At 46.5% G+C, this 19,834-nt stretch overlaps 1 protein-coding gene across 1 annotated transcript in view; it reads left to right on the top strand.

Moving 5' to 3' along the window:
• Nucleotides 1-19,834, top strand: part of LOC143793723 (granzyme A-like) — an 81,076-nt gene that overhangs the window by 40,305 nt on the left and 20,937 nt on the right. The window contains exon 2 of the mRNA XM_077280741.1: nucleotides 5,559-5,694. Within this exon, the coding sequence (XP_077136856.1) occupies nucleotides 5,559-5,694 (136 nt within the window). The remainder of the gene's footprint in view (nucleotides 1-5,558; nucleotides 5,695-19,834) is intronic.

The following is a 19,834-nucleotide window of genomic DNA, read 5'->3' as shown; positions in this document are numbered from 1 at the left end:
GCTACGCCATTGGCAGCAAATAAACCGCAGTATTGGACACAGGTTACCATGTGCATGACTCCTGAACACCGCGAGGTGATACGTTTCCTGGTTTTACATAAAATGCATGATTTGGTTGTTTTAGGGCTGCCATGGTTACAGACCCATAATCCAGTCCTGGACTGGAAGGCTATGTCAGTCTCAAGTTGGGGCTGTCGTGGTATTCATGGGGATTCCCTGCCTGTGTCTATTGCTTCTTCTACGCCTTCGGAAGTTCCGGAGTATTTGTCTGATTATCAGGATGTCTTCAGTGAGTCTGAGTCCAGTGCACTGCCTCCTCATAGGGACTGTGACTGTGCTATAGATTTGATCCCAGGCAGTAAATTTCCTAAGGGAAGACTGTTTAATCTGTCGGTACCTGAACATACCGCTATGCGTTCATATATCAAGGAGTCTCTGGAGAAAGGACATATTCGTCCGTCTTCTTCCCCTCTTGGTGCGGGATTCTTTTTTGTGGCAAAAAAGGACGGATCTTTGAGACCGTGTATTGATTATCGGCTTTTAAATAAGATCACTGTCAAATTTCAGTATCCTTTACCGCTGTTGTCTGACTTGTTTGCCCGGATTAAGGCTGCCAAGTGGTTCACCAAGATAGACCTTCGTGGTGCGTACAACCTTGTGCGCATTAAGCAAGGTGATGAATGGAAAACCGCATTCAATACGCCCGAAGGTCATTTTGAGTACTTGGTGATGCCTTTTGGGCTCTCCAATGCGCCTTCAGTTTTTCAGTCCTTTATGCATGACATTTTCCGGAAGTATCTGGATAAATTTTTGATTGTTTATCTGGATGATATTTTGGTTTTTTCTGATAATTGGGATTCGCATGTGGAGCAGGTCAGGTTGGTCTTTAAAATTTTGCGTGAAAATTCTTTGTTTGTCAAGGGCTCAAAGTGTCTCTTTGGTGTACAGAAGATTCCCTTTTTGGGGTTCATTTTTTCCCCTTCTGCTGTGGAGATGGACCCAGTCAAGGTCCGAGCTATTCTTGATTGGACTCAGCCCTCGTCAGTTAAGAGTCTTCAGAAGTTCTTGGGCTTCGCTAACTTCTACCGTCGTTTTATCGCTAATTTTTCTAGCATTGTGAAACCTTTGACGGATATGACCAAGAAGGGCTCCGATGTAGCTAACTGGGCTCCTGCTGCCGTGGAGGCTTTCCAGGAGTTGAAACGCCGGTTTACTTCGGCGCCTGTTTTGTGCCAGCCTGACGTCTCACTTCCCTTTCAGGTTGAGGTGGATGCTTCGGAGATTGGGGCAGGGGCCGTTTTGTCGCAGAGAGGCCCTGGTTGCTCTGTTATGAAACCTTGTGCCTTTTTCTCTAGGAAGTTTTCGCCTGCCGAGCGAAATTATGATGTGGGCAATCGGGAGTTGTTGGCCATGAAATGGGCATTTGAGGAGTGGCGTCATTGGCTCGAGGGTGCTAAGCATCGTGTGGTGGTCTTGACTGATCACAAAAATCTGATGTATCTCGAGTCTGCTAAACGCCTTAATCCGAGACAGGCCCGCTTGTCATTGTTTTTCTCCCGCTTTGATTTTGTTGTCTCGTATTTACCAGGTTCAAAGAATGTGAAGGCCGATGCTCTTTCTAGGAGCTTTGTGCCTGATGCTCCTGGAGTCGCGGATCCTGTTGGTATTCTTAAAGATGGAGTTATCTTGTCAGCTATTTCTCCGGATCTGCGACGTGTGTTGCAGAGATTTCAGGCTGATAGGCCTGAGTCTTGTCCACCTGACAGACTGTTTGTCCCGGATAAGTGGACCAGCAGAGTCATTTCCGAGGTTCATTCCTCGGTGTTGGCAGGTCACCCGGGAATTTTTGGCACCAGAGATCTGGTGGCCAGGTCCTTTTGGTGGCCTTCCTTGTCAAGGGATGTGCGGTCATTTGTGCAGTCCTGTGGGACTTGTGCTCGAGCTAAGCCTTGCTGTTCTCGTGCCAGCGGTTTGCTCTTGCCCTTGCCTGTCCCGAAGAGACCTTGGACACATATCTCCATGGATTTCATTTCTGATCTTCCGCTATCTCAGGGCATGTCCGTTATCTGGGTGATATGTGATCGCTTCTCCAAGATGGTCCATTTGGTTCCTTTGCCTAAGCTGCCTTCCTCTTCCGATCTGGTTCCTGTGTTTTTCCAGAACGTGGTTCGTTTGCACGGCATCCCTGAGAATATTGTGTCAGACAGAGGATCCCAGTTCGTTTCCAGGTTCTGGCGATCCTTTTGTAGTAGGATGGGCATTGATTTGTCGTTTTCGTCTGCTTTCCATCCTCAGACTAATGGACAGACGGAGCGAACCAATCAGACTTTGGAGGCTTATTTGAGGTGTTTTGTCTCTGCTGATCAGGACGATTGGGTGACATTCTTGCCGTTGGCTGAGTTTGCCCTTAATAATCGGGCTAGTTCCGCCACCTTGGTTTCGCCTTTTTTCTGCAACTCCGGTTTCCATCCTCGCTTTTCTTCGGGTCATGTGGAGCCTTCTGACTGTCCTGGGGTGGATTCTGTGGTGGATAGGTTGCAGCAGATCTGGAATCATGTGGTGGACAACTTGAAGTTGTCACAGGAGAAGGCTCAGCGCTTTGCCAACCGCCGCCGCGGTGTGGGTCCCCGACTACGCGTTGGGGATTTGGTATGGCTTTCTTCCCGCTTTGTTCCTATGAAGGTCTCCTCTCCCAAATTTAAACCTCGTTTTATTGGGCCTTACAAGATATTGGAAATCCTTAATCCTGTATCTTTTCGTCTGGATCTTCCTGTGTCGTTTGCTATTTACAATGTATTTCATAGGTCCTTGTTGCGGCGGTACATTGTGCCTGTAGTTCCTTCTGCTGAGCCTCCTGCTCCGGTGTTGGTTGAGGGCGAGTTGGAGTACGTGGTGGAGAAGATCTTGGATTCTCGCCTCTCCAGGCGGAGGCTTCAGTACCTGGTCAAGTGGAAGGGCTATGGTCAGGAGGATAATTCCTGGGTGGTCGCCTCTGATGTTCATGCGGCCGATTTAGTTCGTGCCTTTCATGCCGCTCATCCTGATCGCCCTGGTGGTCGTGGTGAGGGTTCGGTGACCCCTCACTAAGGGGGGGGTACTGTTGTGAATTTGCTTTTTGCTCCCTCTAGTGGTTACTAGTTTTTTGACTCTGGTTTTTCTGTCATTCCTTTTATCCGCACCTGGGTCGTTAGTTAGGGGTGTTGCTATATAAGCTCCCTGGACCTTCAGTTCAATGCCTGGCAACGTAGTTATCAGAGCTAGTCTGCTGTGCTCTTGTCTACTATCCTGGTTCCAGTTATATCAGCTAAGTCTGCCTTTTGCTTTTTGCTATTTGTTTTGGTTTTGTATTTTTGTCCAGCTTGTTCCAAATCTATATCCTGACCTTTGCTGGAAGCTCTAGGGGGCTGGTGTTCTCCCCCCGGACCGTTAGACGGTTCGGGGGTTCTTGAATTTCCAGTGTGGATTTTGATAGGGTTTTTGTTGACCATATAAGTTACCTTTCTTTATTCTGCTATCAGTAAGCGGGCCTCTCTGTGCTAAACCTGGTTCATTTCTGTGTTTGTCATTTCCTCTTACCTCACCGTCATTATTTGTGGGGGGCTTCTATCCAGCTTTGGGGTCCCCTTCTCTGGAGGCAAGAAAGGTCTTTGTTTTCCTCTACTAGGGGTAGCTAGATTCTCCGGCTGGCGCGTGTCATCTAGAATCAACGTAGGAATGATCCCCGGCTACTTCTAGTGTTGGCGTTAGGAGTAGATATATGGTCAACCCAGTTACCACTGCCCTATGAGCTGGATTTTTGTATTCTGCAGACTTCCACGTTCCTCTGAGACCCTCGCCATTGGGGTCATAACACATATCCAGAAAATATTTGCAAAAAGGTTCAAGACCTGCAGGGGGAGGAACCAACTTGTTCTTGAAGCTTTTTGGATATAAAATGACTGCGTGTCAATTGTTCTAGTAAATTGCTGCCTCTCCGGTAGGTCACCAATGGAAAAGTACCGGGTCAGCTCTCAAGATTGGCCAGTATTTGCATAATATGTTTACTGCTCCCCCTGCCTGTTCATCAAATGTGCCAACAAATCTCACCAGTTGATCTTCACTTTCCTTTTAAACAGAGTACAACAGGACATCACTATTCATAGATTTGGCTCTACGGAATGATCTGTGTAGGATCCTCTTGGTGGAAAATCTTTGGAATAGATTTGTACACTCTTTACCAACGCTATCATTGTCATAACAGTTCTCTTCTGACTCTCAAATACTGTCCAATTGGAATGCCTGCCTTCAGGGCTGGAGGGTGCCAGCTGTCCCAATGCAAGAAGACATTAGTGGCAGTTTGTTTCCTTTACTCCTGAAAAATTAGGGTTGAAATCGATATCCAATTGACTGTAGTAGATCTGAAGCCTCGGTCACTCCAGTTCTATTACCAGTCCATTACCACCTCCTTCTGCTGGACTGACAGCCTCTATGCTTTGTGATTTCAGTCAAAGATACCATCAGTCAATCAGGAGGAGGCGTCGCTGGGCTGAGAATAGAACTGGAGTGACAAAAGCTTCAGATCCACCATAGTCTTTCAGCCTCATTTGTATATCAATTCAAACACAGATTTCTTAGTAATAGAGAATGGACTGGCCTTGTAAAGGTATTGCTGGACATACATGCGCATATAAATAGTTTGGGGTGTGAAACCCTGCTGACAGATTTCCTTTAAATTCAGATAAGCGGACGTTACTGACTCCATTTGCAGCTCTGCAGGCTCATCGATAATTGGGATGATGTAGCTACCTGCTATTTACATGCCCTATTATGATTTGTAAGTTGGACCAAACTAGAACATGCTGCAATTATTTTTCACGAGAACGTGAGATTCATGGGGAAAATTGCCCTTTCGCATACTCTAAAAATGGTTTATGTGCTGTTCCTGCGTGGTCCATTGTGCCCATGGATAGAAAATATGTTTGTGTGTATGGACCTTCACAACGTGTAGAAATAATGGGGCTATATACAATACAATGGCTGGCTCTATGACTTATGAATATACCCTGAATATGGAAATCATTGACAGATAAGCCCCCTTTTTCCCTGTGCTATAATCAAGGACTAAACATACATGGCTTCAAATCGAGGACCACTTTGATATACTGATTGCCTATACTGATATACTTAGTCCATAGACCACTTCTGTAGTCTGTGGCTGCTGAGAGCCCTGAGAGCCGCTTCTTGCTCGATGGCATCGCCAGCAACTTTGTTAATTATCCCGCCGGGTACAACATCCTTCTGACACACAAGTAACATCGCGCCATGACGGCTAATCGAAAATCACTTTGCAGATGACGCCAGGTAAAAGGCAGTTCTCATGGTTCATGTCCATCAACTACAGATTACTGACGTGACGGATGGATTAGCACCAACGTTAACCATTACACATCATAAGAGAAAGCCAACAGTGAGTTCAGCTGGATCGTATGTTGCAAAGATAAAGAGTAACATGTCTTTGGTTTTATCTTATTAATTATTAATTTATTTAATTATTATTTCCATATTATTGTCATTTGCAGGTAATTCTGCAGATATTGTAGGAGGTAAGGAAGCTCGTTCAAGTCCATACATGGCTTTAGTGAGAAGTGGAAAAACCTTTTGTGGAGGAGCATTAATTAAATCAGACTGGGTATTAACATCTGCAGAGTGCTTCATGTAAGTACCGTAACTTTCCTACTTTTACATGTACAAATCTCTTTAAAAAATCCAGGATTTGAGAAGACCACAGGAATATCTGACCATCAGCACACAGATTTGAAATTGTTAGAAGGGACTGCGCCATTTGAAAAGAAATATCCTTTTAACATTGGAGATGTCATAACTAGGGTCACTGAAATGTTTTGTCACAACTAGATCTGTCCTTTTTTATCATATGACACCAATGAATGTCCATTTTTTATCTAAGTTTCTGCTTCATCTCCCCTGTTGAGGTAAATCCTCAAAGCCCATGGGTCTGAAAGGACAGCTGAAGAGCTGCAAGGACAGGTGTCACTGGAGCAGCAGGATGGAGAAGTGGGCTATAGAGGAGATGTAGTAAAGTAAAGCTGGGTCGGTGAAGCAAACCGGTATAAAAAAGTTGCAGATTTGGTCCAATGATGTAGCAGAGTCAATTACATGATGCAGCAAAGTTGTCGCCACGATATAGGAAAGTGGGTATCACATTGTAGCAGAAGTAGAGCACCCTTGCCCTTCCGGTAGAGTGGACGATCTATGGCCCTTATACTGGCACAGCTAGGATCACATGACAGTGATTTTGCTGTGCTTGGACCTACACTGAGCAATTCCAAATATTACTTTACGCTATACATAAAAGGTGAGCGAAATTAAAATTTGTCAGCCTTGTTGACTTAAAAAAATTAATAAACAAATCTGTGACATATCGATTCATATCACCGTTTTCAGGCTTTATCTATATCTTTTGCTACACTGAGAGCTGTGACACCTTCTCTCTATACAGATTTATAACAAAATGGCTGCTGCATTCCTGCCTCTGCTTTTAAACAGGCTATAATAGTCCATTATGATTGGCAGTGCAATACCTTCTGATGTGATAGCTGCACGACATATTGGAGAAGCCAATATGGCTGCACATGAGGTCATGAAATCTTTCATTGGCTCATGCAACATTTTGCTATGTGTAAAATGGAGTTTGACATTTCTAGGGCCATTTGTGAAAATTGACTCTAATATTGTTCAAATTGACCGGGACCTGTGAATTTCCGAGCATTCGATTTGCATAAAATCGGTTTGCTCATCTCTTCCATATAACTGTAGACTAGTTCTAGTTTTATGACATATGTGTTACATGGGACTTAATTGACTGCATTTTTAAATGTCACCGAATGTAACACAAGTTATTTGGGTAGGGTACTGCTGATCAATCCCTGGACTTCTTGGCATCTGACTTCTAGTGTTCCTGACAAAGAAGCCAGACTTTGCTCTGAAATGTGTTGTTTCAAACAAAAAAAAGTTTTCACCAACTAACCTTTTCATAGTTAGTAAGTGTTAACGTTACTTCTGCAGGTGTTAAGAAAACAACTTCACACCCACACAATCAGCTTTTTTTAAAGGGAACCTGTCATCATGAAAAATGAAAATGAAAATGCTGCCCAATCTGCAGGCACAATGTTATAGAGCAAGGGAACGGAGTAGATTGTTATATAATTTTGAGAATTATGAATTTTGACAAAACATTCAGTGTAACCTGTATGTTAATCATTTAAGCCTCTGTTCCTTCAGGTATTATCAGTCCAGTGAGCGGTCCTATCAGTGACTGACAGCCACTGCCAGGTAACTGCCAGTCACTGTTAGGACCGCCCACTGGACCAAAGATCCCAGAAAGAGCAGACTTAAATGATGAAAACACAGGTTATACTGAATCTTTTTTCACAAAACTGTATATCAATCTACTCTGCTCCCCCTGATTTAAAACATGATGCCTGCAGAAAGGACTGCATCTTCATGGTGACAGGCTCCCTTTAACTATTCTCATGGTTCTTTGCAATCTCCATCAGGTCTAAATGACCTCTGCATATGATGTTATATGTGCATCACACTTTTTTGTGTTTTTATCTGTAATTTCTCAAAGTATATATCGTTATTACATGTTTGTGTCATATTATTTACTAGGACATATACACTGAGCGCAAAATTATTGGGCAGCATCATTTTTATGCATATTTTCCTCCTCCACGCTGTGCAAACTTGACTGCTTATTGGATGAATTGGATTAGATGATGTGCATTTTTTTAATGAGGAGAAATGAGGTCTAAGGATACAACGCCTTTTACAAAGGTGTGCAGAATTAATAGGCAGCTTGTTTTCCTCAGGCAAAATGGGCCACAGAGATCTAATTGACTCTGAAAACTCAACAATTGTTTATAAAAAAGGGATGCAGCACTCTTGAAATTGCTAAGATATTGGGGTGTAATCACAGAACCATCAAAAGTTTTGCTGCAAATAATCAACAGAGTCGCAAAAAACGGTTCAGAAAGAATCAAACGTGAAGTGACCAAGAAGCCATTATTTTCCATTGTGGACATATTCCAGAATTATAATCTCCCTGGAGGCCCAGAACAACTAAGTGTTCAGTGCACAGAGACAAGGCGGAGGTGAGGAAGGCTGAAACCCAGTCACTACTGAACAAGACTGGGCCAAGAAATATCTGAAGACAGATTTCTCAAAGGTTTTATTGACCAATGATATGAATGACTCTTGATGGACCAGATAGATGGGCCATGGCTGAACTAGTAACGGGCACAGACCTCTACTTTCACTCAGATGCTAGCAAGGTGGAGGTGGTGCACTGCTGTGGGCTAGTATTTTTAAAGAGGAGCTAGTTGGATCTTTTTGGGTTGAAGTTTGCCCAAACTTTTGATTTCCAGCTAATAATTTGCATGAATTTCAATACTGGAAAGCTTGTAATTGCTCAAAAAATACATATGGGGGAGGTAAGAGATAGGACCTCGCTGACCTTAAGAGCGGAAAAGATAGACTGACCCAGTGACTCTGGAGATAAAAAATGACTCTGCGTAGACTGCTCCACTTGGAACCACTAGTCTCATCTCCAGCAGCCGCATACAATGGGGAAAACAAGTAGTTAATCAGCCATCAATTGTGCAAGTTCTCCCACTTAAAAAGATGAGAGAGGCCTGTAATGGACATCATAGGTAGACCACAACTATGAGAGTCTTGCCAAATCAGACAAGGTGATTTTCTGGATTTGTTTTCTAATTTTGACTCTCAAGGTTGTGGTCTACATATGATATCAATTACAGCCCTCTCATCTTTTTAAGTGGGAGAACTTGCACAATTGGTGGCTAAAATACTTTTTTTCCCCACTGTATTCACTTTAGTTCTCAGTGATTCAGTGTGGGGTGCATAGATACACAGGTTTATGTTTTGTTCACTTAACCTTTTTCTTTTATTTCTCTATATTTCATCTGTAAAAATGTTTCACATTCCTTTACTGACGTCTTTCCTTTTCCACACTTCTATTGTACCCTAATACACTTTCACTAGTCTCTTTATTCATTATATCTTACAATAAAATGTTACATTTGCATATATAAATATTATCCAATACATTACTTATTTTACTCCACTTCTAAAATGGCTTTGATAATTTTTTTGAATTATAGAAGAAATATATTTTTGATTTATTTTTATATCTCACTGTTTAGTTTTTATCAGTTCGGATCTTTTTCTCTTTTTATTTTAAGTCTAATCAAATATTGCAATTATATTGTGCTGAGGAATGTGACGGAGCTATATAAATAAATTTATTAGTGAACTATTGGAGTTGATATTAATTCACACTTATCAATTACAGCAATACTGCTATTTACAGTATATGTCTTTTCGTATTCTCACAAGTTCCGAGTTCTGAAAGAGTTTTCACCAATTTTCTGATGTAAAACACCTTCAAATGTCACAATTTTTTTTGCAGAATTTGGAAGTTGAGTAAAAATGTGGCAGCTTTTGGCGTTTTCACAAGAGTCTCGGCCAGCTTTGTCAAAAAGGGTAAACTGGGCAGGATGGACTTTGATAAACCCGCCTGCCTAATTCATGAAAATTTTAGTAGCGAATATTTTTCCAGAAATGGAGACTGGAGTGATATGTCTGGATGAGGTGCAGTTGTTAAGGTACCGTCACACTCAGCAACTTTGCAACGAGAATGACAACAACCCGTGACGTTGCAGCGTACTGGATAGAGATCTCGTTGTGTTTGACACGGAGCAGCGATCTGGATCCCGCTGTGCCATCGCTGGTCGGAGCTAGAAGTCCAGAACTTTATTTCGTCACCAGGTCGGCGTGTATCGTCATGTTTGACATCAAAAGCAACGACGCCAGCAATGTTTGACATGGAGCTAACAACCAGCGAGAACGAGAAGTGAGTCGAGTTACGTCACTGGATCGCTCCTGCATCGTTCTGGAGTTGCTGTGTTTGACGTCTCTACAGCGACCTAAACAGCGACGCTCCAGCGATCTAGTTTAGGTCGGCTCGTTGTCTATATCGCCGCAGCGTCACTGAGTGTGACGGTACCTTAAGATACACCTAAATCACTAAGTGACATGCTCCTCTTAATGAATTAGATTTATCTCGCTCCAGCTATCCCGTTCATAAAGACTGACATGCACGATGCCAATCATAATGAATCGAGGCCTATATCTCATCCTGGATGCTAATTTAATTTTTTTATTGGCATATTTTGTGACTTGTTTCTTTGCACTTGCACTTTATCATTGGGGCCTAAGTGCCTGTATTAGTATAATTCCATTGACAACAGCTATGTGTTGTGTTTGTGATAATTGTTGGTCGGTACTATATTTATTGCATTCAGGAGATAAAGATTTTTTATTATATTGCAATTAAGTATTTCTCCGTGATTATTGCTCTCCTGTTTTGTGTAAATCGTGATTAAATACATGGGGTCAGTGATATATGAATGCGAATAAGTTGATATTTATTAGCTCATGTGACTTATATGACAAGTATGTTTCTTTTGTTGTCCTGTATTTTGGTTTTAAGGACCATCTTATACTGGCACAGCTGGCATCTCATGGCTGTGATTCTTCTGTGCCTGGACCTCCACTGTTGGTAATGCTACCAAAAATGACCATAAACCATGTATCTGTTGACTAGTTCTTGGGAGTTTCATTACATGGGATTTGTATGACTTCTGCTTCAAATTTCACTGCATGCAAAGCCATTTAGATCAGAGCTACTAGCGTTGATGGACACTTTGGCTTCTGTCTTATTGTAGATCTATAGAGGGTGAAAGTAAGATAATAGTGGAACTACCTCTGGTCCATCCATCGGAAGATGGTGAAAAAGAAAAGTCTGGAGAACTTGACAAAGAAGTTGATTTTGGTTCAGAATTGTGTTATTTCAAACAAAAACAGTTGTCGCCAATCAGTCTCATCACCAGTGAGAACTGTGAACTTTCCTTCTGCAAGTGTGAAGAAAACAAGTTCACACCCACAGAGTCATCACATTAATATCAAAAGCTCATAAAGCTCTAGAAAATATCTATATCACATCAGCTTAGTACATTCATACACGACAAACATTACAATGTATTGGCCCCAATGTAAAATCTGTACTGGGGTCATCACCTCTAACTCATTTACATAGGGCTTCTACCATTGCAATCTGTACAACTAGAGCCATGTATAATATCTCTTTCCTGTTTTCAATATATATTAAAGGGGATGTGTTGAATTCTCTGCAAAATATGTCAACCAACATCTTGTGTCCATGAAGTGATGAAGGGCATCCCCTAGCATCTCCCTTTCCCAGAGACCAGGTGGTGGCATTGAATATTTATGGAGAGCCTTACCTCTGCTAGTTATACTTCCAGCAATACAACAGAGCAGTCATTAAAGGGGTTGTCTATTACTTTCATATTGATGACGTAGTCTTATGATTGGTCATCAATTTCAGATCAGTGGATGGTACCCTCACCAATCAGCTGATCCTTGTGCCGGTGGCAGTCGGATGTGATCAGTTGAGGAGCTGCACCGCACAGCTCTGTCAACTGTACAGTGCTTGCAGCTGGATGCACAGCTGTCTCTATTCAAATGAATGGGCGTAGATCTGCAGTACCCACTGTGGCCATTTAAGGCTAGGTTCACATTGCGTTTACAGCAGCCTGTTCAACATATATGGTAATGGGCTGCTGTAAACGCAAGTGCCGGTATGGCAGCACGCTAGCGCAGATAGAGCATCTAGCTAGCTCTATCTGCGCTAGCAGTGACGGACCCGGAAACACTGCAGCCCGCGTCTCAGGGTCCGTCACTTAATGATGGCACATCCCTAGCACACGCCCATTGTGGGCGTGCGCTAGTGATGCGTCCGACATTGGAGTCAATGGCGGCGTTAAACAGACTACATTACACCGCGTTATGCTGCTGCGTAACGTAGTCCGTCTAACGGACGCCACTAACGTAATGTGAACCCAGCCTAACAGTTGACATAACTGCGTATTTCTGATCACATCCGATTGCTGCCAGCACCAGAAACAGCTAATCAGTGGGGGTGCAAGGTGTTGCACCCCCAACAATCTGACATTGGTGACCTATCCTGAGGAGAATAGGTCATCAACATAAAACTAATGGAAATCCCTTTAACTGGTTCATCCTTTGTTAAAGGGACTCTGTCACCAGGTTTGTCCCATATGAGATAAGACCACTACCTTTCAGCCCTGATATACAGCATTCTAATATGCTGCATATATGCCCCAATCCGTCCAATGATGCCCATCTGACTGGACCACCCTGTAGGTGAGTATAATAAAAGCTCTTATTCTTGTCTTGCAGGCCGAATTGGGGAAATATATACAGCATATTAGAATGCTGTATATCAAGGCTGAAAGGTGGTGGTCTTATCTCATATGGGACAAACCTGGTGACAGGTTCCCTTTAAACTTGTCCTAGTCTACTCAACAAAGCTGACAAATGACCTGCAGTAAATATAAAATGTCAATATATTGTGTTTGGCGGGGGACTTTGAAAGCCTTAAGGTACCTTCACACTAAACGACTTTGCAACGATAACGATAGCGATCCGTGACGTTGCAGCGTCCTGGATAGCTATATCGTTGTGTTTGACATGCAGCAGCGATCTGGATCCTGCTGTGATATCGCTGGTCGTTGCTGAAAGTTCAGAACTTTATTTGGTCGTCAGATCGGCGTGTATCATTGTGTTTGACAGCAAAAGCAACGATGCCAGCAATGTTTTACAATGGTAACCAGGGTAAATATCGGGTTACTAAGCGCAGGGCCGCGCTTAGTAACCCGATATTTACCCTGGTTACCATTGTAAAAGTAAAAAAACAAACAGTACATACTCACCTTCTGCTGTCTGTCACACGTCCCCCGCCGTCTGCTTCCCGCACTGACGGTGAGTGCCGGCCGTAAAGTAAAAGCAGAGCACAGCGGTGACGTCACCGCTGTGCTGTGCTTTAGGGCCGGCACTCACAGTCAGTGCGGGAAGCGGATGGCGGGGGACGTGTGACAGACAGCAGAAGGTGAGTATGTACTGTTTGTTTTTTTTACTTTTACAATGGCAACCAGGGTAAATATCGGGTTACTAAGCGCGGCCCTGCGCTTAGTAACCCGATGTTTACCCTGGTTATCCGGGGACTTCAGCATTGTTGGTCGCTGGAGAGCTGTCTGTGTGACAGCTCCCCAGCGACCACACAACGACTTACCAACGATCACGGCCAGGTCGTATCGCTGGTCGTGATCGTTGGTAAATCGTTTAGTGTGAAGGTACCTTTACCTGTGTGTACTATGCTATTATCTACACCACCTATTTACACATAAACATCAAGAGTACAAAGGAGAAATAAGGGTCCATTAGAAGCACTCCTCCTCCAATCAAGGTTTTTCTCATCCTAATATATTGCATCATATTATATAGCACTGTGTACTTACAGTTGCTTATTTTGCCTTTCTACCTAATTAATTCTTCTTTTTTTCATTAGTTCTGTGACATCATGTGATTAAAAACCAACTAGCCAAATCCTTTACACGGGAAGATTGTGCTTTCCAATGCGCACTGAATGATCTGTAATAGATTGTTCTGCGTGCATAAGGCTGCCAGCCATTGTTTTTGATAGTGCAAGAAGTCCCCGTTCCATAGGACGATGCTCTGCCGAGAACGATTATCTGTTGAACAGTACAAGAGATTATTTCACCCAACAAACAAGCATTTTTTTCATTCGTAGGGTGATTGGTAGCCTGTTTACACTACAACATTGTCATGAAACAAGCATTCCTAGGAAATCTCATACATGATTTTCTTGTAGTCCAAATGGACCTTTACCAATGTAGTAATGACAAACTTAAAACGCTCGTCCTTACTTTACCAGTATTATGTTATACTAGATGGCAGCCCGATTCTAAAGAATCGGGAGTCTAGAATCCACATATACTTTATTTATTCAAATGTAAGAATAATACAATTAATAAATAATAGTAAGAAAGAACAAAAAATGGCTGCACTCACCAGCTCTTGACAATTCTTGTTATTTAAGGTACAGTTACACAGGATCCATGAACATGCTTATGAGGGGAGTGATGAAAGACATCAGACAACAACTTTGCGTGTTGTGGCAAATGCCACAACAATGGTTCTTTGCTTAAGAACAATAATGTAAATAATAAATAATATGTATCAATAACTATGTATATTGGTATGTTCTTTCTTGGCACAAATTGCAGGAAGTAGTATTCTAGGCAATTATATATTAGATGGGCATTTCCTGAAGGAAATACATGGTGCTTGAACAGCGCTACCAGCTTTACAGCAGCACTTTTCACACACGGGACTGGGGGGCGCGCTTACTTTTGCACCCGGGGCCGGGGGCGCGCTTACTTTTGCACCCGGGGGCGCACTTACTTTTGCACCCAGGGGCGCACTTACTTTTGCACCCGGGGGCGCACTTACTTTTGGGGCCGCACTTACTTTTGGTGGGCGGGGCTCCTCGGCCTCCGATTTGGTTGGTGGGGCCCCTCGTCCTCCGATTTGGTGGGTGGGGACCCTCGGCCTCCGATTTGGTGGGCGGGGACCGGCCTCCGATTTGGTGGGCGGGGACCCTCGGCCTCCGATTTGGTGGGCGGGGACCCTCGACCTCCGATTTGGTGGGTGGGGACCCTCGGCCTCCGCTTTGGTGGGCGGAGCCCCTCGGCCTCCGATTTGGTGGGCGGGGTCCCTCTGCCTCCGATTTGGTGGGCGGGGACCCTCGGCCTCCGCTTTGGTTGGCGGGGCCCCACGGCCTCCGATTTGGTGGGCGGGGTCCCTCTGCCTCCGCTTTGGTGGGCGGGGCCGCTCGGCCTTCGATTTGGTGGGCGGGGCTCCTCGGCCTCCGATTTGGTTGGTGGGGCCCCTCGGCCTCCGATTTGGTGGGCGGGGCCCCTTATCCTCCGATTTGGTGGGCGGGGACCCTCGGCCTCCGATTTGGTGGGCGGAGCCCCTAAGCCTCCGATTTGGTGGGCGGGGCCCCTCGGCCTCCGATTTGGTTGGCGGGGCCCCTCGGCCTCCGATTTGGTGGGCAGGGACCCTCGGCCTCCGATTTGGTGGGCGGGGCCCCTCGGCCTCCGATTTGGTTGGTGGGGCCCCTCGGCCTCCGATTTGGTGGGCGGGGACCCTCGGCCTCCGATTTGGTGGGCGGGGACCCTCGGCCTCCAATTTGGTGGGCGGGGACCCTCGGCCTCCGATTTGGTGGGCGGGGACCCTCGGCCTCCGATTTGGTGGGTGGGGACCCTTGGCCTTCGATTTAGTGGGCGGGGCCCCTCGGCCTCCGATTTGGTGGGCGGGGACCCTCGGCCTCCGATTTGGTGGGCGGGGACCCTCGGCCTCCGATTTGGTGGGCGGGGACCCTCGGCCTCCAATTTGGTGGGCGGGGACCCTCGGCCTCCGATTTGGTGGGCGGGGACCCTCGGCCTCCGATTTGGTGGGTAGGGACCCTCGGCCTCCGATTTGGTGGGCGGGGACCCTCGGCCTCCGATTTGGTGGGCGGGGCCCCTCGGCCTCCGATGTGGTGGTCGGGGCCCCTCGGCCTCCGCTTTGGTGGGCAGGGCCGCTCGGCCTTCGATTTGTTGGGCGGGGCTCCTCGGCCTCCGATTTGGTTGGCGGGGCCCCTCGGCCTCCGATTTGGTTGGCGGGGCCCCTTATCCTCCGATTTGGTGGGCGGGGACTCTCGGCCTCTGATTTGGTGGGCGGGGACCCTCGGCCTCCAATTTGGTGGGCGGGGCCCCTCGGCCTCCGATTTGGTGGGCGGGGCCCCTCGGCCTCCGATTTTGTGGGCGGGGACCCTCGGCCTCTGATTTGGTGGGCGGGGCCCCTTGGCCTCCGATTTGGTTGGTGGGGCCCCTCGGCCTCCGATTTGGTGGGCGGGGACCCTCGGCCTCCGATTTAGTGGGCGGGGCCCCTCGGCCTCCAATTTGGTGGGCGGGGACCCTCGGCCTCTGATTTGGTGGTCGGGGACCCTCGGCCTCCGATTTGGTGGGCGGGGACCCTCGGCCTCCTATTTGGTGGGCGGGGCCCCTCGGCCTCCGATGTGGTGGGCGGGCCCCTCGGCCTCCGCTTTGGTGGGCGGGGCCAGGCCCCTCGGCCTCCGCTTTGGTGGGCGGGGCCGCTCGGCCTTCGATTTGGTGGGCGGGGCTCCTCGGCCTCCGATTTGGTTGGCGAAGCCCCTCGGCCTCCGATTTGGTTGGCGGGGCCCCTCGGCTTCCGATTTGGTTGGCGGGGCCTCTCGGCCTCCGCTTTGGTGGGCGGGGACTCTCGGCCTCCGATTTGGTGGGCGGGGACCCTCGGCCTCCGATTTGGTGGGCGGGGCCCCTCGGCCTCCGATTTGGTGGGCAGGGACCCTCGGCCTCCGATTTGGTGGGCGGGGACCCTCGGCCTCCAATTTGGTGGGCGGGGACCCTCGGCCTCCGATTTGGTGGGCGGGGACCCTCGGCCTCCGATTTGGTGGGTGGGGACCCTTGGCCTCCGATTTGGTGGGCGGGGCCCCTCGGCCTCCGATTTGGTGGGCGGGGACCCTCGGCCTCCGATTTGGTGGGCGGGGACCCTCGGCCTCCGATTTGGTGGGCGGGGACCCTCGGCCTCCAATTTGGTGGGCGGGGACCCTCGGCCTCCGATTTGGTGGGCGGGGACCCTCGGCCTCCGATTTGGTGGGTAGGGACCCTCGGCCTCCGATTTGGTGGGCGGGGACCCTCAGCCTCCGATTTGGTGGGTGGGGCCCCTCGGCCTCCGATGTGGTGGTCGGGGCCCCTCGGCTCCGCTTTGGTGGGCAGGGCCGCTCGGCCTTCAATTTGTTGGGCGGGGCTCCTCGGCCTCCGATTTGGTTGGCGGGGCCCCTCGGCCTCCGATTTGGTGGGCGGGGTGTTGTGAATTTGGATTCTGGGCTCCCCCGGTGGCTACTGGTGGAATTGAACTGGTGTTGTCATCTTCTCTGTTCACCTGTTCCCATCAAGATGTGGGAGTCGCTATATAACCTTGCTGCTCTGTTAGTTGCTTGCCGGTCAACAATGTTATCAGAAGCCTCTCTGTGCTTGTTCCTGCTCCTAGACAACTACTAGATAAGTTGGACTCTTGTCCATGTTTGTTTTTGCATTTTTGTTCCAGTTCACAGCTGAAGTTTCGTTACTGTGTCTGGAAAGCTCTTGTGAACAGGAATTGCCACTCTGGTGTTATGAGTTAATGCCAGAGTTTTAAAGTAATTCCTGGATGGTGTTTTGATAGGGTTTTCAGCTGACCATGAAAGTGTCCTTTCTGTCTTCTGCTATGTAGTAAGTGGACCTCAAATTTGCTAAACCTATTTTCATACTACGTTTGTAATTTCATCTTAATTCACCGCCAATACATGTGGGGGGCCTCTGTCTCCTTTCGGGGTATTTCTCTAGAGGTGAGCTAGGACTAATATTTTCCTCTGCTAGCATTATTTAGTCCTCCGGCTGGTGCTGGGCATCTACAATCAACGTAGGCATGCTACCCGGCCACTGCTAGTTGTGCGTTAGGTTTAGTTCATGGTCAGCTCAGTTTCCATCTTCCAAGAGCTAGTTCCTATATATGCTGATGCTATGTTCTCTTGCCATTGAGAACATGACAGTTTGACCGGCCACTAAAGGGTTAAAATCCTTGGCTAAGAAAGGAGAGAAATAAGAAGTCTGCTGAGAATTTTTTTTTTTTTTTTTTTTTTTTTCTCCTTCTAATCTTTGAATGGCTCTGTGTCCACCTGTTTGTAATGGATCTTCAGAGTGTGACTGCAGGTTTGAATAATCTCGCCACGAAGGTACAAAATTTGCAAGACTTTGTTTGTCATGCACCTGTATCTGAGCCGAGAATTCCTTTGCCGGAATTTTTCTCGGGGAATAGATCTGGGTTTCAGAATTTTCTAAATAATTGCAAATTATTTTTGTCCCTGAAATTTCGCTCTGCCGGAGATCCTGCACAGCAGGTCAGGATTGTGATTTCCTTGCTCCGGGGCGACCCTCAAGACTGGGCTTTTTCATTGACACCAGGGGATCCTGCGTTGCTCAATGTGGATGCGTTTTTTCTGGCCTTGGGGTTGCTTTATGACGAACCTCATTTGGAGCTTCAGGCAGAAAAAACTTTGATGTCCCTATCTCAGGGGCAAGATGAAGCGGAAATTTACTGTCAAAGATTCCGTAAATGGTCTGTGCTTACTCAGTGGAATGAGTGCGCCCTGGCGGCGACTTTCAGAGAGGGTCTCTCTGATGCCATTAAGGATGTTATGGTGGGGTTCCCTGTGCCTGCGGGTCTGAATGGGTCCATGACAATGGCTATTCAGATCGATAGGCGTTTGCGGGAGCGCAAACCAGTGCACCATCTGGCGGTGTCCACTGAGAAGTCGCCAGAGAGTATGCAGTGTGATAGAATTCTGTCCCGAAGCGAGCGGCAGAATTTTAGACGGAAAAATGGGTTGTGTTTCTATTGTGGTGATTCTACTCATGTTATATCAGCATGCTCTAAGCGCACTAAAAAGCTTGATAAATCTGTTTCCATTTGCACCTTACCGTCTAAGTTTATTCTATCTGTGACCCTGATTTGCTCTTTGTCATCTATTACTACGGACGCCTATGTCGACTCTGGCGCCGCTTTGAGTCTTATGGATTGGTCCTTTGCTAAACGCTGTGGGTATGATTTAGAGCCTTTGGAGACTCTTATTCCTCTGAAGGGGATTGACTCCACCCCATTGGCTAATAATAAACCACAATACTGGACCCAAGTAACTATGCGTATTAATCCGGATCACCAGGAGATTATTCGCTTTCTGGTGCTGCATAATCTACATGATGATTTGGTGCTAGGATTGCCTTGGCTGCAATCTCACAACCCAGTCCTCGACTGGAAAGCTATGTCTGTGTTGAGCTGGGGATGTAAGGGGGCTCATGGGGATGTACCTGTGGTTTCCATTTCATCATCTATTCCCTCTGAAATTCCTGAGTTCCTGTCTGACTATCGTGACGTCTTTGAAGAATCCAAGCTTGGTTCATTACCTCCGCACCGAGAGTGCGATTGTGCCATAGATTTAATCCCGGGTAGTAAATACCCAAAGGGTCGTTTATTTAATCTGTCTGTGCCTGAACATGCTGCTATGCGAGAATATATAAAGGAGTCCTTGGAAAAGGGACATATTCGTCCATCGTCATCTCCCTTAGGAGCCGGTTTTTTCTTTGTGTCAAAAAAAGACGGCTCTTTGAGACCATGTATCGATTATCGGCTTTTGAATAAAATCACTGTAAAATATCAATACCCATTGCCGTTGCTGACTGATTTGTTTGCTCGCATAAAGGGGGCCAAGTGGTTCTCTAAGATTGACCTTCGTGGGGCGTATAATTTGGTGCGTATCAGGCAGGGGGATGAGTGGAAAACCGCATTTAATACGCCCGAGGGCCACTTTGAGTATTTAGTGATGCCTTTTGGTCTTTCAAATGCTCCGTCAGTTTTCCAGTCCTTTATGCATGATATTTTTCGCGATTATTTGGATAAATTTATGATTGTGTATCTGGATGATATTCTGATTTTTTCGGATGACTGGGACTCTCATGTCCAGCAAGTCAGGAGGGTTTTCCAGGTTTTGCGGTCTAATTCTTTGTGTGTGAAGGGTTCTAAGTGTGTTTTTGGGGTACAGAGGATTTCCTTTTTGGGATATATTTTTTCTCCCTCTTCCATTGAAATGGATCCTGTCAAGGTTCAAGCTATTTGTGATTGGACGCAGCCCTCTTCTCTTAAGAGTCTTCAGAAATTTTTGGGCTTTGCT

The sequence above is a fragment of the Ranitomeya variabilis genome, chromosome 1, assembly GCF_051348905.1.
Source record: "Ranitomeya variabilis isolate aRanVar5 chromosome 1, aRanVar5.hap1, whole genome shotgun sequence".
Classification (NCBI taxonomy): Eukaryota; Metazoa; Chordata; class Amphibia; order Anura; family Dendrobatidae; genus Ranitomeya; species Ranitomeya variabilis.
This window is presented reverse-complemented; position numbering and strand designations above follow the sequence as displayed.